At 27.5% G+C, this 26,403-nt stretch overlaps 1 protein-coding gene across 1 annotated transcript; it reads right to left on the bottom strand.

Moving 5' to 3' along the window:
- Positions 1-449: 449 nt before the first annotated feature.
- LOC113369797 lies at positions 450-21,879 on the bottom strand. Its single transcript, XM_026610368.1, has 5 exons — positions 21,637-21,879; positions 9,730-9,970; positions 6,295-6,428; positions 2,907-3,056; positions 450-601 (listed from the first exon to the last, which is right to left on the bottom strand). The coding sequence occupies exons 1-5, from the start codon at positions 21,698-21,700 to the stop codon at positions 450-452; spliced, it is 741 nt and encodes a 246-aa protein (XP_026466153.1). The 5' UTR covers positions 21,701-21,879.
- Positions 21,880-26,403: the final 4,524 nt, after the last annotated feature.

Here is a 26,403-nt window from a genome sequence, read left to right on the forward strand (position 1 = left end):
AGGCAGTGCAAATCATAGCTTTTTGAGGGGCTAATCGATTAATAAATCCAGATTATTTTCAATTCAACCACAATATTATTTTATTCTACAATAATTTTGTACAAATTCAGTATACAATTTCATAACTTATATAATACACAAATCACAATAGTTCTCAATTAAATATAGATTTTCTTCATTCACACCTTATTATAAGTAATACTATTCATAATAATATTGATTTGAATGACTCATATATTTGCAGTAAACAATTAATAATTATAACTGTTTTTATATCAATTTCTCAATTGATTGTTTGCTTGAAAATCAAATAAGTTGTCACTTCTATCATGAGCTCAATTACAATATTACTTAAATTATGGTAACTTTCCTTGTATCATACACCTAACTTATGAAAGTTTACTTATCCCTAATAAAATATAAAAAACAATATTTTAAAGTCTTAAAATCTAAGGTAACAAAAATTTAGAAATAGGAACATGTAACAACAATTGATTTGCAATACGACTAAATTCTGCAGAAAGTTTTTTCCTTAATTGAGGACTCATTGCTCCTAGAACTTCTTGTCCATTTTCTCTCAAGAAAAGATTTGTGGCTTCAGCTAAAATTAAAATAAACTATCATTAATCTTGATAAATTTTAGAACAAATTTGATTGAAATTACTTTGCACATATTAAGTAGTACTTTTTTTTATAAAATCAATCATGAGTCAAAACATGTAAATGAGTAAAAAATAATGCAATTTCATCTTATGTGCCTAGTGATTCAACGCAAAATGCATGATCATCTTTATTTTTATTGAATATTAAGTGATTCTCATTGAAAACATAAAAAGTTATTTTTTATAGTTTGTTTTTATATAAAATGCCATTTTTATTTCACATATTCTATAATTAGTGTTCATTATGAATACATATGAATCAAACCAGATTCTAATATGTTTTTCTACCTATCTCAATAGCTTGTTTTGATCCGAATGTTGAAATAATAAATAAATTAATTTGAAGTGCATAATTTGTGTACTTTCTGTAAACAGTATTAATTATGATGTAATTTGTGTTTTAGTTATCATGCAATTGCAAATTGCTACATTCTAATATCTTGCGACCTTTCATGGTTTAAATGACTACGAATATGCAAAGTGCATTAAAATGCTTGCGAAATTCTGCGTTTTCGCAAATACCTATAAGTTACTTTTACTGCAAGAATTTCCGAAAGATAACGCCCAGGCTTAATTACATTTACACGAAGTTTAAATTTACGTGATTGCCAGGTGGTAAAACTATGTTTTAAGACATCAGGAATTAAATTTTGTAGCAAAACATAAAGTTTGTAGTAATATTTTTTGAGAAATATCTAGACAAAATAACACCGAAATATGCTCATTAACTTCTAAATATTTTTATCATAATTTTCCTATTAACGTTACAATACTTCGAAGTTCTTGAACTCACCGAAAGGTAAAAATATTTATAGAGAAGCTAAAAAAAATTTTTTTTTCAGAAACAAAATTAAGTTTTCAGTTTATGTACATAATGTGTTTATGTACCAATTTAATAGAAGGCTAAAAAAATCACAATAAAAACTTGCACTAATTTTTATTAGCAGTGTGTAAAAGAATGGAAATGGAAAGTACAAATACTTTTCATAAATTATTTAAAATTAAAAAGTTGTATCAGCAACTTAATATCAAAACTTAAAATTAAATGGAATTAACTTGAAAATGTAGATGAAACAGATTTTATTCATACTAGATAAAATAGATATCTGAGAAAATTATCCTTGATTTTATTAAGTTTTGGCATATTTCTTATTTTTTATAACTATTTGAAAAATGATTGATATGGTACAGATTTTAAAGAAAAATATCCTTATTGTGAAGTTTTTGGATAATTTTCATTTCAAGGCTTTCAATGTCTCTAACCTCATCATAAAATTTTTGCTATAAAAATTTGGAATTGAAATATGATGGGATAATTAGACTGAAATTATTATCATTTTTAAATATATTCGGCTTTTTTTCCGTTTATATTCTAAGATTCTTTATACGGTTTTTCAATAAAATTTCAGAAATTATATATCTTTCTTAAAAAAGGATCTATGTTTAATTTATATTAAAACATATTAATTGGAATTATAAATTGAAATAATGATTATTTTTATTATTGTATATCTGTTTCTTAAGATATTTCAGAATTTCTTTATATCGCATTTTATATACATTTTTATAATCAAATTAAAAAAGAATGGAATTATCTATTTTGAAAAACGATCTTCTTCAACATTAAATAATGACATTTTTAATATCGTGCATATGGTTTTCATATCTCAGAACTTTTATATGCCACTTTTCGAAGTATTTTTCACCAAAAAAAGAATCATGATTTTTTTAGTGAAAAATTAAGGGGGATTATACCAGTAATATCATGTATTAAAAATATTTAAAAAATGTTTAAAAAATCCAAATATTTACTTATGACCAAATATAATTATACTTATAAACAGAGACTTTGTTAAATTATAGAGATACTGGTAGAATTTTAATACATTTAACAATGATCAATACTACTCAAACATCTTTTTTCGGCAAGGCAGATTCGTTAGATATGAGAGAAAAGTTTTTTTTTCATATTTCAACAGAATAAAGTACTCTGAATTCTATAAGCTGGTTTTGCTGAAAATATAAATCAAAAGAGTTATCCGGCTCGAGGTAAAAATTACCTATACAAAATGTCTCTTTACCCCTCTTACCACAATTTTGGCCTTATCACCATTTCCACGTACAAATAATACGCTTCCCCTACCATTACCCTCTGACATTGGTATGTGGGATTACGACATATTCATTAACCTGTGACTAGAAATGTAATAATAGTATAGTATGTCTTCGAAGTCGGAAACTTACTAAGAATTCGATTGTTGTTGAAGACTCGTGACACCTGCATTCGCACGTCGCGCACCTTCAGGTCCAAATGGAGCGAATCGACATGCAAGTACTTGAGCCCGTTTCTCTCTGATGTTGACACTGTACCTGATAAATCGGCTGTTACACCATCTGAAATGATAAAATGATAATGAATATTAATAAATGGTAGTTTGCCCAAAGGCAGGTCCATGGTGTGAGAGGCACCACAAAACAAATGATTCCCTTACCCTTCATCCAATTACCATTATTTCCTCTCCCCATTTTTTTTATTACATGTATTTTTCTTTCCAAACTTCTGTTTCTATGCCATCATAAAATGACAATGAATATTAATAGATAGATAGATAGTAAAAAAATAACCCTGCCATCTCAATATTAAACAGTAAAATTATTTCAAATCTTCTTGGAAGCCATAATATTCCGATATATGACAATGTTTTTAAAATATCGTGGACTTGTCACAAAATATCACATAATCTAAAATATTAAAAAGGCATTGCCCCATGTCAGGATACTAACGCACTGCGCTTGAACAATGAGCTTTTCAGGAAATAAATTATTAAACGTCATGAGAATCTACAAGTCAATTCAATGAATACCTACAAAAATAGAATCAAGAAGTATCGAGTATCGACTATATCATCAAAGAAAAAATGGTCATCTAAATTGATGTAAAAGAGCTTTACTTTTTGCATAATATTATCCATGAAGGTCTTATTGGAGAAACCTTGCTGAAGCCATGGATGACTGTTAATAAATTAAAACAAAAAAAAAATTAAAAGTAAAACTAGAATTAAATTGGAAAATCAGTCAAAATATGATAATTGGTGAAAAAAATTTAGGTTCTTGTTATGATTACTCATGGAAAATGGATTCATTATAGAAATTAATTGCGGTTGGATTCAAATTTATTCTAGGATTTTGCCAAAGCTTGATGCTTGGCAGACCCTCTATAGGGTTATAGTAAAAAATCAAACTATTGAAAAATATTCCGAATTATTCATGGATTTTGACAAAACACAGCTTGGTACTCTAAAAAATTATTGGATTTTAGTGAGATTTCAAAAAATTGACAAAAAATTAGAATTTTTTATGGATTTTGACAGAACACAGCTTGATGCATTGCAGAAATTTATTAGGTTATGATAAAATTTCAAAAAAAGAAAAATATTCAGAATTATTCATGGATTTTGACAAAACACAACTTGGTATTTGATAGATCCTCTAAAAATTTATTGGGTTATGGTAAAATTTCAAAAAATTGAAAAATATTCAGAATTATTTATGGATTTTGACGAAATATAGCTTGGTGCTTGGCAGACCCTCTAAAATTTTATTAGGTTATTGAAAAATTACAAAAACTTGAAAAATATTTAGAATTATTTATGGATTTTGACAGAACACGGCTTGATGGTTGGCAGACCCTCTAAAAGATTATTGGGTTATTTAAGAAAATTGACAAAAAATGAGAATTTTTTATGGATTCTGACAAAACACAGCTTGGTGCTTGCCAGACTTTCAAAAAATGTATTGGGTTATGGTGGAATTTCAGAAAAAATCAATTATAATTTTTCTGGGGTTTGATAAAACATGAAGAGTCTGTCAAAAGTAGTTCAGCTCTAAAAATCAATTCCAAATTGAAAAAAATGTCAAGTTCTTTCGGATTATAAACTAACACTTTAAAATATTTATAACACTATAGAATATGATTTAAATGTGAAAGTTAATTCAAATTGGATAAAAAATTACTTGTTACTAAGTTTACCTGTTTTTTAATTTTTAAGCGTTGGTTAGTAAGCTGTGCAACGTGATATAATTTCAATTTCAAAAATTTTCAGATTTTCTTCAATTATTTATGTATATATATATATATATATATATATATATATATATATATATACTATCCAATTATTTGAATTTCAATTTAATTAAATTTTACATTTCAACAAAGCTATGCTTTGTTAGACTATTATTTCTGTGAAGTGCTATTTGTTGAAAACATATTTTTCCAAGAGTCGAATGAAATGTGTTTGGATAGCAAAAATATTATTCTCATATTAAATTATAATTGCATTGCTTGAATAAACTCTGCAATCATAACAAGTTACATATTTATCGTAAGATTATCTCTTTAGTAGAGGAAATGTTGTTATAGAAATATTTATTAGGTGGTAAAAATTATGGGGTTTGGAATAAAATAATTTGATAATGAATAAAATCATTTTCAGTTTTCTCCAGATAGATATTTTTGAAAACATCTCGGAAAATGAAAATTTTGAGGTTTTAGTTGTTAGTCCTTAATGTAGGCTCTATTGATCACGTATCTTCAACAGGACAAATTAGCACGTACACAGTTTTTATTTATTAAAATGATGAAGTATACGTAGGATTAGATAAAAGATCAGAAAATTAAATGATATATGATTACATCAATTCTTCACATATTTCTCATTTTGTATCAGACTGGATTTTAACCATCTCGGGATATGCAAATCTCTTCAGATTCCCCCATTAATCATTTATCCAGACTGGGACAAATTACCACTAAGCCCACTAAGGCAGCTTTTATACAATAAACAACAATCTTAAGAAAGTTAAGTAAGACAGACAGCTGGGAAATCTCTAAGTATGATTATATCGGCGTGCCAGAATTTTCTCGGCGTCGTCGTTCTGCTTTTGCTTATTATTCATTCTGTATACGGAATAAGGTAAAATGTAAAATGTAAAATATTCTCATTGCTCTCTAGCGCCCTATACCTTTGTATATCCAATTATAATCGTCTTATCTTATAATATTCTTCCACCGGGAGTGAAATCCTTATCATTTCGTATCATTGCATTAAAATGTAAATCTTGTCCGATACATTTGCGACTGAAAAATCCTTGGCCTGCGCGAATATGTAAAAAAATGAGATATTATTCGTGTTTTTTATAATTATTCTTTGTTGGGTAGGTAGGATATGCTGATAATTACAGTCGTCATAGCATCTATAAACCATAATGATTTTGAGATAGGGTCTAAAGGTGAGAAAAATGAAGTATGTTTGTCCGAACAAGTTTCCATCAAAATGTGCGTTGCGTACGGTTGTGATTTTATGTCATTTTTGAGAGCAAATTAAATAAAGAAAGAAATCTTTCTTGACCAAGACAAATTACAAAAGAGAAAGGGAAAAGAAAATTCAACACAAGAAAAATAAGATTCCATATAATTTTCTTGCAAACATGTTGTGTTGTGCTTCATATTTCTGACTCCCCTTTACAGCAATTTTGTACATTCCAACATTTTTATTTAATTAAATTTATTAATAAATTTATTTAAAAAAAATTACTTTCAATAATAAATAACTATTGCTAATAGATTTATTACCAAATGTTCCACTGAAAGTTCCATTTCCACTAGCTGGTAAAATGATCAAAACTCCACTGCTCAAATATTTTGATGCAATCCTTAGCCTTGGCATGGTAACTCTGGCCTGGAACGGTTTTCCATTTTCACTTAACCTTAGAAAAAATAAAAAAATATATGTAAGATAACAATTTTTACCTCTATACTCATACACATTTGTATTGGTCAATTATCTTGCAAACTTATAAATTCAAGCAGTTCTATATAACTTAACATGCAAATAGTAATTTCTCTGATTACTTTTGTATGAGCATTTCGCGTGCAAGTATATTTTATATATCTAAGAAGCAGAAGTAAATATAGTTCCAACCATGATATGAAATCACTGATTTATATTTAAAATATTTTAGAATTTTGGAAAATGCCACCTTCATAAAGGTAATTTTTTGTTCCATATCCACTTACTATTTTGTTAATTTTTTAAAGAAATTTTGCTACATAACAATGTGTTTAGTTTAGTTTTTTATTTTCAGTCTTATTTTTCGTAACACTTATTATGACCTTGCACCCCTTTTTTGTATGATGCTAAGAAGTTAACACAATATTTATTTTTTCATTTTATGCATATTTCAACAATTTTGTGTGTCAATGTCATAATATCACAACAATTTACACTATTTTTTATTCATACATAAACCCGCATGTGTTATTTGTGTTTAACATGGTAACAAATAACAATGATGTTAAGTATGTAAAGAATTTTATAGAGATACGCAATTTTTACATCTAATAGAGATACGTAGTTTTAAATAAAAAACGTAAATAATTTTATATAAAATATTACAGTAAATATTTTGATAAGATTGTCTATTACAAGATATAAATATGGTTGCTACCTTAATTATGATTCCAAATTTCTTAAGCGATTCCAAATTAACAAAAATCTTTTCAAAACTTTAAAATCGCCACTTAACCATAAAATTTTCTTGTTTCATTGATAATAATTATTTTTACCCCACCAAAGTCATCCTATTCAACGCCCATAAATAAATTTTACTTAAGAGTTTTTCTATTCACAAAACTTTCTACAGAACAAAACCTTCTATTTTCATTCTTTATTTATATAATGGGATGCTTTTGTAACTCACACAAAATAAGATTCAAAAAAGATCGTGAAAAATTGAATGGTTCTTTCTGAATGAAAAAGTTTTCCTCAAATATTTTTCGTACGAGAAAGGATTTCCAATGACGAGTGAGGATGATGGAATCCGAAGAAGTTGAAAATTTGGACTGAAGTTTGGAAAGTAAATATTAAATTTATTAAGTGTGGGTAAAAACTAACACATGGAATTGGCAATAGATATTGATAAAAAATAGTAATACTGAATAGTAATATTTTCGTGTAAGATGTACGGGGTACGAGATAACCGTTTTCGTGGATGTGTGGTGAATATATATATATATATATATATATATATATAGTTAAACAATAGAAAATGTAAATTTACCATTGCTGAACTATCGTTGCATAAGAGAACGTCAAGTTTAGCAGAAACGGTGTTAATTGCATATTTGCACATTCGCGTATTAGCATAGAAATGATTTAATACTTTTGTCTCCCATTTCGAATATTCCACAGAATTTAATAAATTAATTTATTCAAGTACATGATCCAATTATATATGCATATTTATTTAAATTGAAAATTAATAATATAATTCTCTGCATAATCTGTTTCGTCGTGATGACATCGATTTATCAGTCAGCTTGGAATGGTCAGGTTAGGAAATAGTCACTGATAAATGAGTTTTAATATTTATGAAAGATTGAAATCATTAAAATCTTAAATATTAATTAAAATCATTTAATTTTTAATAGAATCGATTATAAAAAATTAAAAACTGATCGAAAGATATTGACTGGGAATCGTGCTGAATAGTTTTTGGTCAAGATCGGCCGTTTCTTTGTAATTAAATGTGGAAAAAATTGGACGGATTCCATGGTTTTTTATGATTATAGAGATCTTGATCATACTACTCATACTCAAATATTACGGCACTACGACAAGAGGGAATTTTAAAAATTTATCAAAGTTTGAAATAATATGCTTGAAAATTGCGTTTTTGCAAATACAGATTTTTTGAAAAAAATTTTGGGATTTTTTGAAATTTCTTGAAAGCGTTTGATTTTTATCGGTTCTATCAAATTACAAAATATCTGATTTTCGACAGCGAAATAGCCATTTAAATAAAAATTCTTGTTATTTCTAAAACCGGTAGACTTGCCTTTGCAAAAACTCAATCAATTAAGCCAAAAAAGTGAATTATTTATTAACTTTCCGTAGGGTAAGTTATAGTAATCGCAAAAAAATCGAAAATGAAAATTTTTATATATCTTTACGTTTCAGAGGTTTCTGAATATTTTGGCATACCTTAGAAAAAATGGATGTATGTGTGTGTATGCGTGTGTGTGTGTGCGTGTGTGTATGTGTATTCTGATACAAATTTTCGTCGACGATTTCGGGAACACGGATCAACCGATTTGAATAATTCAAAAAACATTGATTCGTATTGATAAGGAGACGTGCTGATTAGTTTTTGGCAAAGGCAGGTCTAGCCGTTCCAAAGATACGGGGCAAAAAGTGCCGAAAACGGTAAATCAGTTTTTAAGAAAACGGAGCGTCAGATTTTAATAATTCAAATAACATTTTACTTGTACTGACAAGATGAAGAATTGATCAAATTTTCATGAGGGCAGATTTAGCGGTTTCGGAGATCTAACGAAAAAAGTAAAAAAAAGCCATTTGGCGGTCGAAAATGATCGTATGCATATGCATATTAAATTATCAGATACTTGATAAAGATTTAAACGATAAGTATAAATTTTGTCTACATTCCTATGAGTTCCATACCTATGAGTTCCGACTCGGCGCTTACACGCTTTATATTTTGTCTCTATGCAGTTAAAGCAGTACGATTGCTTTGAAAAAAAGTTCAGATCTTCCAAAATATGTCAAAATAAAGAAAACATTTTTTTCAAAAAAAAAAAAAATTAAAAAAAAAATTATAAAAAAAGTAATTATTTGTCCAATTTATAGTTTCTCAAAAATCTAATTTTTTCGAAGAATTTTTTTTTCAAAAATGTTATTTGTTTTTAAAAAAATAATAATTTTTGATACGGGAAGTTCCAGCAATTTACCTTAAGGCACGATGCCATGCGCCCCACTAGTTTAATTTTATTTTTGAAAATTCTCAAAATTTTGAAATTTCTTGAAAGTGTTTGGTACCCAATTTTATCAAATTACAAAATATCTGATTTTCGATTTTTGCCGAATTAAAAAAAAATCAGATTTTTTTCCGAAACCGCTAGACCTGCCTTTGCCAAAACTCAATCAATTAACCAAAAAAGTAAATTATTTATTAACTTCTTAAATTTTATTATTAATTCGTCACTTACTTTATGTTCTTGACTGTATAATTACTGGCTCCGTATATATCCATATCGGATAGGGTAACGCGGTATCCCTGCGGTCCGCCGGTGAGCGCCAGCGACAGCTTGTCCATGCGGAAGGGTTCGACCGGCGGCATCTCAATCTCGGGGATTCCTGCGGCCAGGTACGGTCTCAGGTGATGCAGCGAATCCTTCAGACAATCCAATAACGCCGGGTCCGACTCTCGACACTGTTTGATGTATTCGGCTGTGGGAGAGAAATAGTTAAATTATTAAAGGATTGAATGATTGAACGATTTATGGGTTATTTATATATAAATATCACATATATATTAATTTATATATAAAATTAGTAAAAATCACAATTTTAATCAAATTCTGCATACTAATTAGTAAAAATCGTAATAAAGTTCACATTAAAAAAACAGGCAATGCTATTTATTATTTTTATTGTCACATTACACTTGATCATGATTGTACAACTAATAAAAAAAGTAGCTAGTTAGTCGAAATTACAAAATATATTTAGTTTATTTTAGAAAATTATATACGGGGAGTTCTAGAAATCAATGATAAGCCAAAACTGTTTATTTTATTTATTTATTTATTAACTCTTGTCAACTGAGTGATAGTATTGACCGTAACTGATGTGAAGAAATTTAGAAAAAAAATCACCTAGTTTAGAAGTTAAGAGCTTTTAAGTGCAATCTAGATCGTTTTTGATCATTTAGACTTTGTGTTTAAATGAAAACACATTGGCCTGAAATTTTCAGGAATTAAGACTATGAAGTTAAAATGTTAAAAAATTGGTCGACTTTGAAAAGCCATACTTTAAAAAAAAACATACCTTTAAAGGTCTTCCAATAAAAGTTCCAATAAAAGTTTGCGCATTTAATCAGAATTGCAAAATGTTACAATACTTGTTAACTTCCCGTAGGGTAAGTTATAGTAATCGCAAAAAAATCGAAAATAAAAATGTTTGCATTTCTCGACGTTTCAAAGGTTTCTGAATATTTTGGCATACCTTAGAAAAAATGGATGTATGTGTGTGTGTGCTTGTGTGCGTGGGCGGATACAAATGTTTGTCGACGATTTCGAGAACACCGATCAACCGACTTAAATAATTCAAGAAACATTCGATTCGTACTGATAAGGAGACGTGCTGGTTAGTTTTTGGTGGAGGCAGGTCTACCCGTTCCAAAGATACGGGGAAAAAAGTGCCAAAAACGATACGGTTTTTAAGAGAACGGAGCGTCCGATTTTAAAAATTCAAAAAACATTTTACTTGTATTAATTTGTCAAAATTTGTCAAATTTTCTTGAAGGCAGGTCTAGCGGTTTCGCAGATCCAATGAAAAAAGTAAAAAAAATGTCATTTGGCGGTCAAAATGTTTATCGATATTTCGTCTCTATGCATTTAAAGCAGTACGATTGCTTTGAAAAAAAGTTCAGAATTTCCAAACTATGCCAAAATAAACAAAACTTTTTTCTAAATCGAAAAATCTAATTTTTCGAAGTAAAATCGCTTAAAAAAAATTGGTACGGGAAGTTCCAGCAATTTGCCTTAAAGCACGATGCCTTAATTGCCTTAAGACTGAATTCCACTTACAGCTAGTAAGTTTCACACTGAAATAAGATGACAGAAGCAATGAAAATCTTAAAAGCAAATAGAACTAATATTGTAAAAAATGTTGTTTATTTAAAAAAAATATGCGTCAGTGTACTGAAATGTGCCTAGTGCTAAAAAATGTTTTTGTGATCTTCAACATCAATAATAGAATCTTAAATAAATTGTTGACGTTTCAGTTCCAATTCTATATATATATATATAATATATATATATATATATATATATATATATATCCCACTACGTACTTTATAAGTTTTCAGTTTTCTCGAAACAATAAAACGTTTTCTGAGTAAGCTATTTTTTCTAACGAGATGCATCAATCACGTGCTTTTTCTTTTATAAAACAAGCAACTCAAAAAGGCGAAGGAACTCTTTGAGCATAATGTCAACTTTGTTTTCAGAAGTTTTCGCAGTCATTATAGATTTTCTGTAAAGTCACTGACAAACAACGCCAACGATCTCATTCATTAATCATATTTGAGGACCCTTCAGGAAAATACTTTTTAATTCATGACAAAATAATAGTCATCACCTTTATAGTAGTAATATATATATAGAGGCTGTAGAAATTATCGATGAACAACTCTAATTTAATCTGGATGTTTTTATCAAATTACTTTAATTCTTATTAATAAACGAATATTTACTTTTGTTTATAATAGAGATACTTTCCATTTTATTACATGACATGGGTTTACTATAATAGAAAGAAACACAAAGGTCTATATTAAATAAATCATAAATATATAGTGCTTGCATTGAAAATAATTGGAAATAAATATTTATTTAAAAATGTATGAACTATATCATAATTAACATAAATTTTTTATTTAAAATATAACCGTTGTGGCATGAAATTATTCATCAAATTATTATATAATGAGATATGCCTATCAATTACGCATAAAATAACTATAATAAATAAATACCATTAGCAAAAATAAATGCAATGCAAAAATAAACAATTACATAAATTAATTTCTATATGAATGATCGAATGCTTGATGTTAATTCTAGAAAGTTCTTGTTTGATTCTGCAAAACCACTTGTTCCTCCTAATTATTACAATCACTTTTACAGTTCAATTAAATTACATGTTTAGATATATAACAGCATTATGAGATGAGATGTATGTTCTGATAACTTTTGCAAAAACTACATGTTAAAGTACTTTCGTTTTATTTTACAGCAACAGCGAAAGTATGATTGAAATTTAAGTTTGTAAATTCACTTTTTTCTTAGGTTCTTGCTAAATTAAAAGTATATAAATTAATGCGTATCGATTTTGAAAGATAGGATTTGTAGTTGTGTAGTATCAACAATACGTTGACACTTACAATACATTTTTATAACTGAAAATGGATAAAATGAAATGCGTTAAAATAATTAATTTAATTTATGCAACGTAAAGTATATTTATCAGACATCGTATTGATTAATTTTTAGTTTTTTTTTTATATTTTTAACAGCTATCAGAACCTTACGTCCTATGGTCTGTTGGGCTGAAACTTCTCCTTACTTCGTATTTTTCGATGGTAACCCAATGGTTAATCCATCCATTTTTGATGATTTTTGTTATTAGAATTAACTTAATAGGGCTGACTTTTTACTGGTGCAGCAATGTCGGACAAAGGCTATTTCCACTTGGAAACATATTGCTATCTATATTTTCAAGTAAAAATCGTTGTCACTGCTGCCTGACAACAGGCTGCTCGAAGTGGGTATCGAACCCGGGACCTCTGAAACAAGTCCCGTCGCTCTTAACCGCTTACCTCCGGGCGAGCCCAATTTTTAGTGAAAGTAAATATTTCATTTTTAAAATAAATGGTTCAAAATGTTACCTAAATCACTGAATTCTTATTGATTAAAGTAATTATGTAGACGTACCAGAAAGTTTATGCAATTTGCCTTAAGGCAAAACGAGTTTTCATTGAAATAAATAAACTACGTACTACGTACTTTTCTTGAATTTCAAAAGTCTCGTCTCCTAAGTATATGAACAAGTAATATTGCATGTACATTTTTCAACAAATCAAGCGTGTACAAATTTAACTACCATTATAAGCAATCAAAAATCTTTTACTCCCACAAAAGCAAAAAAATCATTCCCCGCTTCACATAAAAGGACAAAATATAACATCCATCGACTAGATGAATAATTTATCCGTGATTTACGGATTGCGTAGGTTTAACAGAAAAAAAGGCAAAATCGATCATATCGCAATATCCGTATATCATACGAGGTAAATAATAATTTCCCTCTTCGCTTTCTATCCTCATATTTAAAAGCATTAAAATGTAAAATCTGTTCGCGAACGCGGTAGTTAAACGCTGCCGCCTCTAACGTTGCTGCGCCTACCTGTCACGGCTGCCTGAGTCTGCTGCCGGAAGAATAATATGTGCCGCCGGAAAGTAATTCAAATTTAATGCTCTTTGAACGCACTTACACTTGCGCAATCCAAACACTTCCCATCGGAAACAACATATACTGTTCCGGTCTCTAACGTGTAAATGACATATAAATATATTATATTTTACATATCAGTGTGAAGTCTCAATCATCGTGGCTTTAAGTTGATTTTGCAAATAAATTATATAAGGCATCGAAATGAATCAATATAAATAACAGATGTTGAATTCATTGGATAATGTTATTTATTTTAAATTAAAAAAAATTAAAATGTGTAACTGACATTTTTTCCCTTTTTACCAAAATTTACTGCCCAGAAGTTAATTCTTTAAATCTTGTATTTTTACTAACCGTAGGTAAGAGTACTCTGATATATTTTATTTTATTAATTTTTTATACTTAATAACCGATAGAGTCCACAAAAGAAATAACAATTAAACTTAACTACTTTAAATGTTGATAATTTGGGCTAAATATTTCAATATTTAGTCTCGATTTGACCACGATCTATCCTGGATTCGCGTATTTATGTATTCTTCTCTATCAAATATTTATTCACTTTTACATTTTTTTAAATCAATTCTTTTTAGAAATTATGTAGTTATGCAGAAATTACAAAACATTTTAAAATTTAGTCTATTATTACGAGGAACTCTATCAATTTACAAAAAATTCAAAGAAAATCATTTTTATTAGTACTTTTTAATTGCAATATATTTCCAGAAAATAATAATCAAATTTTATAATTAACTATGAATATCGCCAATTGATATTTGTGGTTTCAACAGAATTGAAAAATGACATGCTTGTCAAATATATTAATTATAAAATTGCATAATAAAGACAATATATTTTGTGATATATGCATTTATGTAAAAAACGTTTAGATAATGTTAGAAAATTTCTGTAAAACTAAATATATAACAATAAAATCTTAATCTAATTACTTTTACAAATTCACACAACTTTATTTATTCATTTTTATCATATTTGTAAAGATGTTTTCTAATTATTTTTATTATTGATGCAATTTACTATATATATAAAACCTACAATTTTTTTCACAATAAAAACATAACAAGGCAGACATTGAATATTTTTAAGAGAAAAGACATCTCTTACGTTATTTAAAACTGGTTTGTATGAGTTGATAATTAAATAAAATATCAAAAGTGTTAATTCTGGCGCAAGCATCGTGTCGACCTTCAAATTTTAACATTTCATATATTGAAATAATTTCTCTACATGTTACAAATATGTTAATGAAAATTTCATAACTATCTTCGGGTAGGTCATAAAAAAATTCACATACTACGTAGTAAATAAATAAATGAAAAATGGTAAATGATACTTGATTACACTTTTTTATTTCAAGTTTAATTATTGCTATAAATATTTTTACTTTAGTTTTTATTACCGTATTAATTTTATAATTTTTTGCTATATTGATTGATTACTACATATTTTGTAAAAAGAAATTTTTATCATAAATTTTATATACCTTAAGTTTGTGTTGGAAAACTCATCTGTATAGTGAGTAATAATTTTCTTTATGATGTCATAAATTCGAAAATACATGTTATTTTATGAGCTACCGTTATGTGCATGTACTTGCTTAATTTGATAGAATCGTAAATTGAGTTTTATATAAAATACAAGCATTAAGAGTTTCACCGGGGAACAAACACACTTAATATATATATTATATATATATATATATATATATATATAAATCTGGCAATTGGTTATAAAATTATTAATGTGGACATAAATTTTTTAATATTTTGAAAATTAAAAACATCTAAATTCGTATTTTATATAGAAAAACGTTACTTAAAACATGTCAATATATAAGTAATTTAAATATTTTAATAAGGTATTAAAATAAGATTATTGAGGTACTTTTTAAATTATTAATACATAAAACATCTGTAGTGAAAATGCATTACTTTTGTTATTTTTTCATATAATTTTGGTATATTTTACATAAGTATATCAGGACTACCACATTTTACCTGACGATTATAATTTTTTAATTTATATTTTCATTACCCAGTAAATTATTTCTATTTATCTATGCATTTTAATCATCTGCAATTTCACAGAATCATACTCTATTAATTCGGTACTTGATTAAAACGCGTTTAATTCTATAATCAGTCCATAATTATTTTGATGTTAAATTTATAAAATATATAATCAGTACGTAAATTCATATTAGTTGTAGAATTTAGTTTATATTAAACTCCCACGAATCAATCAAAATTATATCTCTATAAATTATTACACAATAAACAATGGGTTTTAATTATTAATTCCAGGGGTAAAATTTGAGTTAATACTGAAAATAATTAATAGTTTTTATATTTTCATTAATAATGATGAAATACGAATTTGCATAAAACCTATATAAATTTTTGAATGAATATTATAGCGTTTAATTATATTTTAATTATAATAATGTAAAATATTAGTTTGGAATCGAAAAATAATTCATAACTGCCACGTTTACATTGAAATTTGTAAATGATTTTAGTTTCAATTTTATTCAGAATATCTGTAGTTTTTATTTACAATAATCAATATACAATATAAGAATTTAGTAATATTTTCTTTGGTTTTCGTTATCAAAATAACTCTTATTATTAATAACTGAATGGTAACAATTTTGTGAGCTTTTATGAGAATCAAACAAATTTTTTAACTTTGTTACTTATATAATAGTTATTGTAATTGTCCAAAAAATCAAAATTGAAAATTTTTGCATTTCTCGACGTTTTGAAGGTTTCTGAACATTTTGACATACCTCAGAAAAAATGGATGCGTGTGTGTGTGTATGTATGTATGGATACAATTTTCTAGTCACGTTTTCGGGCGCACGGATCAACCGATTTGAATGGTTCAAAAAAACATTCGATTTCTATTGATAGGAAGATATGCTGATTAGTTTTTGGGCAAGGCAGACCCAGTAGTTACGGAGACAAAGAGCAAAGAGTGCAGAAAATAGAAATCGAGTTTTTGAGAGAACGGAGCATCCGATTTGAATGACCTCAAAAACATTCAATTTGTAATGATTGGGAGAAGAGATGATTCGTTTTTGGCGAAGGCAGGTCTAGCCATTTTGAAAATACAGAGCTAAATGTGCAAAAAATGTCAGTTTTTGAGAGAACTAAGCGTCCGATTTAAATGATTCAAAAAAAATTCTGCTTGTTTTAACAAAATAATTGATTTTGAAAAAAAAAATTTGTTTAAAAAAAATTTTTTTTTTAATTTTTTTTTTTCAAAAAAATTTTTTTTTGTATATCGAAAATAATTCCGATTTTAATTTTAATTCTGACTAAAGCTCTAATATACTTTAAACAAATAATTTCAACTTTGCAATTCTGTTTACATAATTCTTATAAATACTAGACAATGTCACAATATTTATTTGAAAACATTTAATATTCTTCGAACATTTCGTTACGGTACGGGAAGTTCCAGCAATTTGCCTTAAGGCACGATGCCATACACCGATGTTTTTTTTTTTGAAGATTTGAACAGATGTGTTGGAATTATAAACGTCAATTTGTAGCTAGTAATTTTCTCCATTTAAAAATATTTCAATTATTAATTAAATTATTATATTATGTAATTAACTATCAATTCCCATGTATTTTCTATGAAATGATCCCTAGACGAATACACATAGAGCGCGAGTGTTTGACCTGAAACGCGGTCAGCCTCGTTCAAGATTTCGCTTTCAATAGAAAGTGCATTTGTTCGCTGCACTCGGAGCCGCTTTTGCCGGCTGGCTGCCCTCGTACCTTACCGGGTGCATTAATATTATATATTACATCGATTATGCTGATTGATTGAGGAAAAATCGTTTTTATGAGATTCTATTGATTCTGTGATTGGTACTTTCACGCGATTGTTACGACTCGTGGTAAAAGTCTTAGATGCTGTGAAGTCGTTTGGAATTGTCATTTGGTGGTGTATGTTATTTGAATCTTCTACAGAAGTGATTCCCAAACATTTTGACCAACACCCTCATTTCCAGAAAAAATATTACTCTATATATTATTCTCGGAATTTGTGAGTGGAAAGGGTTAAACCTCTATTCAAAAACAATATTGACCTAGAATAAATAAACAATATTACGTAATAATAATATAACGATATTGCTATACTAAGCAATAATCACAGTGCTTCCCGACAAACACAAGAAGAATAAGCTACAAATGTGGCTTGCCAAATGGAAGATTTGCATAAATGAAACCAAATCAGTTCATATCACATTTACCCCGAGAGAGGGTTCCAAAACGGACCGTAAAATATCTTGGTCTCCATTTAGACAGCAGACGTACTTGGAAAAACCACATAAAAACAAAAAGCAGCAAATAATGATCAAAATGAAAGAATTTGATTGGCTACTGCGTAAAAGGTCTAAGCTCTCTGTTGAAATAAGTTGCTGCTATATAAATCAATCATTAAACCAATCTGGACCTACGGAATTGAGCTCTGGGGACGTGCTTACAAATTAAGTATAGCTATAATGCAGAGAACTCAGTCAAAAATTTTACGTACAATATACTTAATTCTTCGTGGTACGTTACAAATGAAACCATTCACAGTGATCTCAACATGAAAACGGTGCAAAACTAAAATTTTACAACTAATATCGAATTTACGTACTGACTAAACTTTTAAAAATAACATCAATATAATTATCGTGATTTCATGAAGTAGAATTTATTAGAGTATAATTCAGTAATCAGGCAGATGATTGAAATGTTAAATAAATAGTTAAATAGAAATTAATACACTGGGTTAATGATGATGTAAATTATAAAATCATCATTGCCAGATCAAACCAAAATATATTATACGTTTGCTATTGATTTTTATACATTAGTTTTTTACTATTAGTTTTGTACTAAGTTCCTTTGTTAAATTTTGGAATATTATAAACATTCTCAGATAAATTTGAATATTGAGTAATAATGATTTTGAGTACTAAAGAGTAACAAAGTTATAAAATGAGATTGTTTTTTATCAATTAATTTTTAATAATTACTAAACAATGTATAATTTTATTGTGTATATTACCAACTTTAAATTTAAATTCCTCACAGGCATTCCAATCGAATATTGCAACATATCATTTAATCATTTTACCATATTACTCAATAACAAATTAATGCTATAGTAATGAAATTAATTTAATTTAATTAAATTCATCAAATTTAATTATCACAGAGACTTTTTATTTTATAGGATTAAATACCAAATGTCTACATTTATAATCTCGATCTACTTATTCTTTACCCTTGGGGTTTTGTCGACTTCTTCAATTTACAGTTTTAGTCGAACATCGTGGCAGGAATAAATAAATCTTGCCAAGACATAGGAATCTTATATAGACTGTTCAATTAACGAGATAAATGATTAAAGATAGAATTCCTCTACGTCTTAGGTTTTAAATAGGACGTCTTGTTAGTCACTTTGATGACAAAAATAGTGGTAAAAGTGGGAGAGCCACAATAAATAATTATTACAATATTACAATACTATCACTATTATATCACATAAAAAATTTAACAAAAATAATGCAACGTCTTTGTGTAAATGAAATTCTATAAAATAAAATTATAAGTTTTTTCTTATTTTTCCACTGACGATCACAATCTTTTACTACTTAATTTTCTCCTTTTAAAATTTCAATTCCACTTTAAAAATTAATTAAATATACACGCAGTATCAACAAGAATTATGTAAAAAGTGGTAGCCTACTACTCCTACTAGTAACTAAAAATTTAATTAAATTTTATGCAAATAAATGAACAAAAACATATGTTGTTGTGGACGTCATTATTTTGGTTTAACGATTATATGAGAATATGAATACATATGGGGGTTGGTTTTTATTTTTATATACGTTTTTTAACTCATAATTAAAACAAAACAGACATGGAACAAAATTATACACGTTCATTATAATGTGGACAGATATAAAAGAATTATTTATGAATATATTTTATGTTTCAATATGTACGTGATTATATCATATTCATGTATTCAAATCAAAGTTATATAATTTCATTCTTTGAATTTTATTTTTACATATTAAATACAGAAAACGATTAAATTAATGGGTCACTTTAATTAGTGTATAATAGAGAAACATATTGAATAAATAATGAATTATAATAAAAATAACTTATTTAAAAAATCATTATGTAAGTTTGTCATCTTCAATACTTCAATAAAATATATATTTCTGCATATTGCGTGAGAATGTTATCTATTCTTTTGATTTTTTTTTTAAATTAGCGAACTACTTCTGATAGTTAATTTATTACTTATTGATTTATTAAATACTAATTATAATTAAATTACTAATTATTAATTACTTATTAATTTAACTAAACATAATATACTTTTATATGATTCTGTGTTTTGCCTAATAATTTTATATATTAAACTAAATAATAAATATTAGTAAATACAAGTATATACAATGATAAAAAATAATTACTTGCTTCGTGAATTATTTTACTTTAGATGGAATATCAATATTATTAAATTCAAAAATTTTGTACTTAAGTTGTCACAATGCACCAAAAAATGCACTTATAGAATAATATACAATATAAAAATTACAAAAAATGTTCTAAATTAAAAATAATTAGTTCCAAAATAATGAATGAATATCATACTTTTTTTCTTATAGTTTATTATTGAAACAAAGAATACTCTTAAAGTTGTACTTATATTTTTCAGATTGTCTAATCAAAATTATTGTCTAATAAAAAAAATTAAAACAGTTTTAGAGGTTTGGGGTTGGTATAAGAGGCATCATTAAATATTAAAATTTATACCGTAATTATCAACTTCCCGTAGGGCAACTTATAGTAATGGCAAAAAAAATCGAAAGTGAAAATTTTTATATATCTTTACGTTTCAAAACCTCCTGAACAATTTGGCATACCTTATAAAAAATCGATGTATGTGTGTGTGTGCGGACGCAAATTTTCGTCGACGATTTCGGGAACACCGATCAACGGATTTGAATAATTCAAAAAACGTTCGATTCGTATTGATAAGGAGACGTGCTGATTAGTTATTGGCGAAGGCAGGTCTAGCCGTTCCGAAAATACGGGGCAAAGAGTGCCAAAAATGGTAACTCAGTTTTTAAGAGAACGGAGCGTCCGATTTCAATAATTCAAAAACATTTTACAATATTTATTAAACTGTGATATAATTGATTTGACATATGAAGATAAAATTAACATATTTATGGAAATGACTTGAAGTAAATAATATAGTTGTAAAATAAAAATAAATTGAGAAAAGTGGATTTAAAATAATAACAACATTTTGGTTTTGAATTTTTTACCACAAACATTCAATAATATAGTTGTAAAATAGTAATAAATTGAGAAAAGTGGATTTAAAATATTAACAACATTTTTGTTTTGAATTTTTTACCACAAACATTCTTTACCACAAATATTTGTCGCAAATTATAAGTAATTAACAATATTGAAAATATTGAAAAGAAAAATACTTTATTTAGAAAACGCACGTTGTTTCTAAAAATATTGTATTTGGGTAAAATTATATTTTATCCCACTTGTCAGAAAACTACCAGGGCAAACTTGAAAAAAAATTTTTTTTTTATTTATTTATTTATGGCTTTTAATCTAAAAAAAGTTAATTTTCAAAATCTGACAATTTATATTTTTGATGTTTGTTTTTTTACTTATTTTCATTTCAGGATAGGTGTCAAAATTACCATATGGTGAAAAAAATTCTTATATTTTAAGTCATGTTCAAATTTTTTTTATTAAAATTTTAACAGTGATTATAATTATAATTTTTGTACTCACGTTGATCATCATCACAAAACACAGCAGCTGCAACAGCAACAAGAACCACTATTTGTTTAATCATTTTGTAAATTTTATACTAAAAGTCTTTCTATTCTTTGAACTTCACTCAATCTTAACCAGATGATTTAAATTTAAATACTCTATATATTTCTCTATCAATAAATCATAGATTCGTCTATATTAGAAATGTAAATGATAACAAAACCGATCGACCTGCGTCTCGAGATAGTTTCAGGTGTACGTGAGAGATTCAATGAGTAAGGTGCACCCCACTTTGCGCTTTTATATCGCTGACAATCGCGTTAAACGGCAACGGCAATTACTTCATACGGGCCAGGTCTTTGGTGTTTTGCCGGACTACGATGCTCTAGGTTTGGGAAAAACGTCAGAGAAATTTTTATTATTGTCTAATAGTCAGATAAACAGATTTTATAGAGGTTATAAGTTGTTTAGACAAATGCGGGTCACAAAACTCGATTTTTTTTTTAACAAACCCTATAGAATAACTCCTGAGGTGGATAAAAATGCAAATAGTAAACTGAAGTTATACTTACAATTATATAGCTGTTTTAGCAATATCTTAGGAATATTGTATATTATTTAATTAAATTATTGTTGTCTAATAGTCAGATAAACAGTTTTTGTAGAGGTTATAGGTTGTTTAGACAAATGCGGGTCACAGAACTCTAATTTTTTTTTTTAATAAACCCTACAGAATCCTGAGGGGGATAAAAATGCAATTAGTGAACTAAAGTTATACCTGCAATTATATAGCTGTTTTAGCGATATCTCAGGAATGTTGTATATTAATTAATGACGTTATAGTTGGGCATTGGTACTCATAGAACAATAATAGTACTTCATTGAATTCATTTTTGTGATGTAAGAAAGTTCACTAATTGATTTGTTTTTAACTTCCCGTAAGGTAAGTTATAGTAATCGCAAAAAATCGAAAATATTTTTTTTATATATCTTTACGTTTCAGAGGTTTCTGAATATTTTGGCATACTTTAGAAAAAATGGATGTATGTGTGCGTGTGTGTATGTGTGTGCGGATACAAATTTTCGTCGAGGATTTCGGGAACACGGATGAAGCGATTTGAATAATTCAAAAAACATTCGATTCGTATTGATATGGAGACATGCTGATTAGTTTTTGGCAAAGGCTGGTCTAGCCGTTCCGAAGATACGGGGCAAAAAGTGCCAAAAATGGTGACTCATTTTTTAAGAGAACAAAGGGTCCGATTTTAATAATTCAAAAAACTTTTTACTTGTATTGACAAGATGAAGAACTGGTCAAATTTTCATAAAGGAAGTCAAGCGGTTTCGAAGATCTAGTAAAAAAAGTAAAAAAAAATGCCATTTGGCGGTCAAAGATGATCATTAGACATATGCACATCAAATTATCAGATATTTATAGAAATTTTAACAATAAGTATGAATTTTGTTTACATTCCTATAAGTTTCGTACCAATGTTTATGCGTTAGATGGCGACGCGGCGAAAGCTTTGAAAAAAAGTTCAGAATTTACAAAATATTTCAAAATCAACTTTTCTTCAAAAAGTCTTTTTTTAAAAACAAAGTAAATTTTTGTCAAAAATTTATAGTTTCTCAAAAATCTAATTTTTTAGAGTAAATTTTTTTCAAAAATGTTAATCTTTAAAAAAAAAAAATTGGTACGGGAAGTTCCAGCAATTTGCCTTAAGGCACGATGCCATGCGCCCCAGTAGTTCTTAAATTTTTGCTATCTGTCTTCTAATATAATTAATTGATTAACAAAGACCAGAATTTCAATTAGCTTTAAGATTTATACATTCTCCATAGAAAACAGTTTTTGTATAGTACTCGAGCAGTCTAGACGGTTCTGCTCCTTTATTTTCATCTTAATTGACAATTATACGTATTTTGAGAAACACGTTCTGACGAATTGTCCATAATTACTTGTCGCATCAATTATTACTTCGACTAAAATTGTAATTTGAATATGAATAAATATCAAAATTTTATAGAGATATGTTTGTGGTATAAATAATTTTTTTGCTAGAGTTTGATCTGTTAGAGAAAAATTTCTTAGAACATGTGTACCGATTAAGTTTTATTTTTTTAAATATTATGATAATTGATTTTTAAACATATGTTACTGTAAAATTTTGCTTTGTGGATAGCATAATTATTATAACAATAAAAAACATTTCCACGATCATAATAAAAAATATTACCACAATAGACATTACAGCAAAGATTTATAAATATTGTAATAAATTACATTTTTTATGTTTATTGCTATTAACTAAGTTGAGAACAAAGATTTTAGTTAATAAAAAAACATTTTTTATTTGTCATATCATTTATAGCTGTTAGTGGACCAACAAATAAATAACAAGAAGTAGAAGTTACCAGTATCAATTTAATTTTAAATAAAGAATCTAAATGAGTGGGATTGAAATAAATTTATATATAAAAAATACCTAAAAAATTAAAAAAATATTCCCAATAAGTATACAGATTTTTAGTGGATGTAGTTTGCACATCTTCTTGGAATATAAGAAGAAATATAAATGTAGAATTTTGTTTACTACACATATATATAGTCAAGTATATATTGAGTTAATAATGAAGTAAAAATATGCACATTATTTGGAAGCAAATCGTTATAAATATAATTATGAATACTTTTTGAAGTTCGGAATCAAGCATTGCGCTTAAGTAATTCTAATCAGAATCTATGCCTGTGGTGCATATGTACGTTCTATGCTGTTTCGTAAGTAGCTACTGATTACAGTTGACGTCCGCACTTGAATAAAATACATTTTTAGAACTTGGAATGAATGAAATGAAACGCGTTAACAAATTAATTATACAACTACAGATTTTATGTTTGAAAGACATGAGTTGGAAATCGTATTGATGATTTTTAGTAAAGGCGAAAAGTTTATCATTTATAATGAACAGTTGAACATTTTACTTAAAATAACAGAATTTTATACAAGCATCTTTATACAACTTGCCTTAAACAACTTGCCAACAGCTAGTTAATTTTCCGTAGGGTAAGTTATAGTAATCGCAAAAAAATCAAGAGAAAATTTTTGCGTATCTACACGTTTCTTAGAAAAATTGATATATAAGTGTGTGTATGTATGTTTGGGTAAAATTTTTTGCTCGATTTTAATAATTCTGAAAACATTTAATTCGTATTGACTGGGAGACGTGCCAACTCGCTGTTAGTTTTTGACAATTTTTTTAAGTTTCTGCAATTTGCTTAAGCACAATGTCATGCAGTACTACTAATTATTATTACATAGACGTTTTCTTGTTACTACATTTTGTTTATTCCTAAATCAATCTTTGAATCGTTTTAGCCCGCTCTCCCAGCATCTATTTTCCTAACGGCAACCTAGGCCGTGTTCTGGGTTGTCGGTTCTCGGTCCAGCGGCTCCGTCGTCGTCGGGGCCTTGAAGTGATTGCGCCTATGGCAATTTGCCACCCGCAACCCCGTTACATAACAAGAATTGTCCTTGCCTTTAACAAGCGGATACAATGGAAGATGTAATGAAGTCGATAACCTAACCTAATGAATGATGTATTCGACACGACGATATTCATTGAAATTCATGTAATGATGCATAATATCGAGATCCTTGAACGGACTATTGAAATCTGTCTAATTATCTGGAATATGATTGTCCAACGCGCCGATGATAAGTAATTGGAGGGTTATTAGTTAACTATGCGATTATTTGAAGCTTTGTAGAAGGGTTTTTCTAATACAAACTATTTTGGCAGAATTAGATTATATACTCACACTATTTATTGTAATTTCTACATATTTTCAAATACAAAAAAGCATCTTGATTTTTTTGGTCAAAAATGGACTTTTATCAATAATCGGCCTTGTCTCACATTGAAGAATAAACAAGCTATTGTATTCGTCTCCGAAATTTACATAACACTCATCGGTAAATATTAAAAATGCTGACCATTACATACTGTAAATTAGCAGTTATATTGGTCAAATATTGAATGTTTTTGATACTAAAAAATGCGTAATAAACTAATACTTATATGCATTTATTGCTGGAAAATTTATGAAAAAGTAGTAATAAAAATGTTAAAATAACATACTTCATGTATTATCTAATTACCAAAAATGAGTTTAACTTGAAAGAATCATGCTAAGTAATTATAGAAGTGGTTGTGCCTTAAAAATGTTTTATTTTCTTATACGTGATTTGGGTATTGTAATAATTTGCAGACATAGACAATTAAATTTCATCTATATAATTATAAAATCATAAAATTATAAATAATAAAATTTTGCTTCGTACGCACTTATATAATAAAAAAAGAAAACATTTTCATAAGTACAATAAAAAATTATTCCACAACGGATTTTGCCAAATATTTAATAAACGTTATAATTATAATAAGTTTACAACAAATACTTTAGTAAGGAAGAAACACATTTTCGACATAAGTGTCAATAAAAAAATATATTGTATAAAAAAAATGTATATAAATTTCTCATTCATTTCTTTTAGTTATTATAATTAGAATTCAGTTAAGTAATACCACTATATAAATGATTATTTATTCATTACATACTTGAAATTCAGAGTAATAATACTAAATTTAAACGTTTTTGTATGTAACAAAAATATAACATTTAATCATTCTTTCATCGTTTTTTATGTCCACTTATCAGAATTTTTGCTTTGAATATAAAATTCTCAGGAACCCATCTCATAGTGCTTCTGATAATTACAA

Source organism: Ctenocephalides felis, unplaced genomic scaffold, assembly GCF_003426905.1.
Source record: "Ctenocephalides felis isolate EL2017-DRISC unplaced genomic scaffold, ASM342690v1 CF-g0.4_SCAFFOLD_01492, whole genome shotgun sequence".
Taxonomy (NCBI): Eukaryota; Metazoa; Arthropoda; class Insecta; order Siphonaptera; family Pulicidae; genus Ctenocephalides; species Ctenocephalides felis.